This window comes from Hippopotamus amphibius, chromosome 9 (assembly GCF_030028045.1).
Source record: "Hippopotamus amphibius kiboko isolate mHipAmp2 chromosome 9, mHipAmp2.hap2, whole genome shotgun sequence".
In the NCBI taxonomy this organism is placed as follows: Eukaryota; Metazoa; Chordata; class Mammalia; order Artiodactyla; family Hippopotamidae; genus Hippopotamus; species Hippopotamus amphibius.
Window position 1 is genome coordinate 38160171 of NC_080194.1, and position 4661 is coordinate 38164831.

A 4661-nucleotide genomic window follows, 5' to 3' on the forward strand; every position below is an offset into this window, starting at 1 on the left:
AAATAGACCACAGGGCCTCGGGGTCCAGGTGTCTAACAAGAGCACCAACCCCTGTGAGCCGTGGGGATGGAGGGACATCGTGGAGTCAGAGTCCATAAAATCAGCCTCTAGAGCCTTTGGAGGGGCCAGTGCAGGTGCATTTTCCAACAGCCAGAAACAGTAGGAGTGCAAACCTCTGAAGCTGGTAAGTCTCAAGCTGGGGCCAGGAAAATTGTGAGGAAGGAGACAATGAGGAGAGGAGGCATGTCCAGGAGCCTGGAATGGAAAGGAGATGGAACTCTTCAATAGAGCCTGATGTAGATGCTTAGATCCTGTGGCCACACAAGGTTTGTGGTCCCCGAGCAATCGTGGGCTCAAAGCTCCCACCCCATCATGGCTAGGAGGCCAGGGCCATGTGCCTGGCTGGGTCAGGACCTTCCTTCCTGTTCTCGTCTGAATCCATCTATGAGCCGAGATGATCACTCCTGTGTCTAGGCAATCATAGCTAGGCTTGGATCTTCCTTTATAATTATGGTTAATTAAGACTTGTCTGACCTTTCCAGACTCAGCATATCATGGTCAGAGGTCATGTTTTAGTCGTTAGCACTTGGAACAAAGAGCCACCACAAGCATCCTTTGTAAATATCAGTCTGTGAGTATAAACCAATGGAACTGGAGTATTGGTGATCAAAGCAGTGCCCCAGGAGACCAGTGATTCCTCATTTCTCAGGTTAAGAGGATTCACTTTCATTGAGGAGAATATGTATTAGAGAAAAAACTGGTCCCAGCTATTAAGGAATTTAAAAGGGACTATAAGACAGAGCTGAAAGTACATTGCTACAATATATCAGTGTTATAGGAGGTCCGAAAGGTTTGTTTCTTCCGTGTGTCATTTAAAAGACTCTTGGTGATATTCTTGACTCCAGTCTCTCTGCGTCTTTAGCCTTTCTTACACTAAATGCAGGTGTCCTCCCCACTCCTCGTATGCATCCTTCCTTCTCCACCTGCATGCCTGTGTTCAGATCTTATTCACTTTCCTTTGGACTATTCAGGACTCTCTAAAAGGCTTCTGTGGGATTCTCCTTTGTCCCATCTATAGCACATCACTTCCCTGTGTCGGATTCTCTGTGATTCCTTACAGCAGTGCACATGGCAATGCCTACTGCCAGGTGGAGCTTGCACAGCTGCACATGCTCCTGCATGCCTTTAAACCTTGTCTCCTGACACTCTGCTCTCCTACCTCCTTCCCCGAAAGTACTTAGGGTCTACCAGCCCCTAAAACCTCATCATTAATCATCACTGAGCAACCACATAGGCAGGCCTTTCTTCTCTTACCATTGCCTACAAGGGTAACCCTCCCCTCTTCCCCAGGGGAATGTTACCCCTTTTTGTGTCCTTCTCTGATGCTCTTAAGCTTGTCGTGTCCCTGGGCTAACAGGATCTCAGGAACTGATCCTTTCTGTCCCCACAACAACACCTGAAGCTAAATATCATTTATATAGTTTATAAATAAGAAAACTGGATACCAAAGATTTAAATAGCTGTCAGAGTCATGCAATGGTTTAAGAGCCAGATTTGGAATTCATTTCCATCTAAGGCCAACTTTTCAATCATAGCACATTGCTTCATTCATCTGTACTTCCATCTCTTTCTGATTGTTTGTAAGATCATCTTTATTAGAGCCACAACTATGCTGTATTTTAAGTTATACGGTATTGGCAAGTTAATTTTCCTCTGTTAATTAAGTAAGCTCTCAGATGATAACTTTTTGCTTAATCCATTTTACATGTTGGTATGCTTTACATTAAGACCAAGTACTAAGAAGGCATTGCTTTTTTTTCTCATTTATTCAAACAGATCAGTTCACTCTGAGGAGCCAGAGGATTGAGAACTTGAGGTTATTGGAAAGGAGAAGCCTTCTTAGAAAAGGTGGGTATGTTTTCTATCCTTCTTATTTCTCTGATTCACACAGGGCAATTTTCCTAATCATGAAAGAAAATACAGGACAGAGCTGATACACAATTGTCCCTGTTGCAGTTTTAACCCTTGAATCTTTGGTTTGTTTTAAAAAAGTGCGTGTGTGTGTGTGTGTGTGTGTGTGTGTGTTGTATAATCTGATTTTGAAAAGTCTGGGACATTTGAAGTGAACGTCTTTTTCCCGCATCTTCTCTGGCAGCTAGAGTCTGATACCGCCTTGCACACACCTCATCCTCCTAGAGGAGACTTGTCACGTAGGACTCATAAGCAGCATCAGTAACCCCCACCCTCCTGATTATATGCCTCCTGGGCTCCCTCTCTCATCCTGCCATAACTCCCTGGTTCTTTCCTATTTGGGGCTGTTACAGGCATTGCTGTCATCCTTCTTAGTACCTGTCCACTCTGCTTTTTGTTTAGCAGCGAGGTAAGACAGTACCCAACACAAGAGACAACTGGAATCAAAGCAGATGAATTTACAGAACACAGAGTCCACACGCTGGAGCAATTGGATCTGGCCGCAAGGGATCACGGATAATTTTGCTTACCAGGTAAATGGATTCCTATCGAAGTTTATATGCCTAAAACTCACTCACTAACTAGCTTCTATTTTACCTTTGGTAACCTCTTGGAATACCACTTAATACTGACTGTCTCTGTCACCAGAATAGGAAATTCACAATCCCCCTCTAAAGGACCCAAACCAAACAAAGCACTCTAGAAACTTCTCAAAGAGAAACGACAGCAAATAATCCAGTAAGAGGATGATAAGCACTCTGACTTTGAAGTGAAATCATCTTTGGGGCTGGAAGAAATGATTTTCTTTGGGTGGGGTCAAGGGATGCTCTACCTCTGATCTTATATTTTCTGATTAGTGAAAATAAAGAATCCTGAAGTCAGTCCCTGTCCGATTTATGGAGACGGCTGGGCTTTTCTAGAACTTCCATGGGGTCAGCTGAATAGAGCTCTCTATAAGCTATCCCTTCTAAACTCTGAGGGAAGTAAGGGCTTAGTTAAATAATTGTGCTTGTTGAGGCTAAACCTTGTGCAGGGGCTGAAAGCAGGGACTCAAGAGTCAGACTCCCCGGTTCTCATTCCTAGTTTCGCCACATACTAGCTCTCTAATTTTGATCAAAATATTTTGCTCCCCTTTGTCTGTACCGTTTCATTACTTGTGAAGTTAGAATAACAATATTAATTACTTTTAAGTGTTTTTTTTAAAGGATGACATGAGATTATGAATATAAACATTCAGCACAACACCTAGCACACAGCACGTGTTCAGTTAAATGTCAGCGATGATGCATGAGGATTTGAAAGCTTCATTGCGGCAGGTTAAGGGCACATCTAGAATGCACACTTCCCATGGTGATATAGTCTGTCCTACATTTAAGGACTCTGGATTTACAGCATGATCAGGATACATTACATGGCATCACCCAGCAACTACTCTGCTCCAGTCTCTGAATTCCTCCTCATCTGCTTCCCTAACTACCAGAGCTGGCAGCACTGGCTGTCCCTGCCCCTCAGCCTCCTCTTCCTTCTGGCCATGGGGGCCAATGCCACCCTCCTGATCACCATCCGGCTGGAGGCCTCTCTGCATGAGCCTGTGTACTACCTGCTCAGCCTCCTCTCCCTGCTGGACATGGTGCTCTGCCTCACCGTCATCCCCAAGGTTCTGGCCATTTTTTGGTTTGACCTCAGGTCCATCAGCTTCTTTGCCTGCTTCCTTCAGATGTTCATCATGAATTGCTTCCTTGCCATGGAGTCCTGCACATTCATGATCATGGCCTATGACCGCTATGTGGCCATCTGCCATCCACTCAGGTACCCATCCATCATCACTGGCCAATTCGTAGCTAGGGCTACCATCTTCGTTGTGGCCCGGAATGGCCTCTTTTTCCTCCCTGTTCCAATCCTTTCTGCCAAGCTCAGGTACTGTGCAGAAAACATCATCAAGAACTGCATCTGCACTAACCTCTCTGTGTCCAAGCTCTCCTGTGATGACATCACCTTCAATCGGCTCTACCAGTTTGTGGCAGGCTGGACCCTGCTGGGCTCTGACCTCATCCTCATCATTCTCTCCTACTCTTTTATCCTGAAAGCTGTACTAAGGATCAAGGCTGAGGGGGCTGCCGCCAAGGCCCTGAGCACATGTGGTTCCCACTTCATCCTCATCCTCTTCTTCAGCACAGTCCTGCTGGTCCTGGTCATCACTAACCTGGCCAGGAAGAGGATTCCCCTGGATGTCCCCATCCTGCTCAACATCCTGCACCACCTCATCCCCCCAGCTCTGAACCCCATTGTTTATGGTGTGAGAACCAAGGAGATCAGGCAGGGAATCCAGCAACTGCTGAGAAGGTTGTAAGTGGTAAAAAGGATTAGATCCACTTCTGGAATTGTTAAAGAAAGTCGGGAATTATTTGTATGTTGGAAAGGAAATTTCACTTTTTAATCCTGGAATGAACCCTGAAAGTCTCCTTTTTCTTAATATCTCAGACAACAATGAAAGCATTCCTCCATGAATCTTTGTTTCCTATTGCTTCAAAGGAATCCTCCCTTTTAAAGACTTTTTGGGGAATTTTCTGTAGCAGAATCTTTAACTGCGAGTCTTGCCAAGCCTTAGTCAAGTGGAGCTGAATTAGAGCAGGAGTGTTTGACCCCTAAAGAAATAAAATGTATATGATAACCCTAAAAAGATCTGCCTG

General features: G+C 44.9%; 1 protein-coding gene across 1 annotated transcript; it reads left to right on the forward strand.

Moving 5' to 3' along the window:
* The first annotated feature begins 3364 nt into the window (after positions 1 to 3364).
* LOC130861728 (olfactory receptor 56A4-like) lies at positions 3365 to 4321 on the forward strand. Its single transcript, XM_057750872.1, has one exon. It carries the CDS (start codon positions 3365 to 3367, stop codon positions 4319 to 4321), a length of 957 nt encoding a protein of 318 aa, XP_057606855.1.
* The last annotated feature ends 340 nt before the right edge of the window (positions 4322 to 4661 follow it).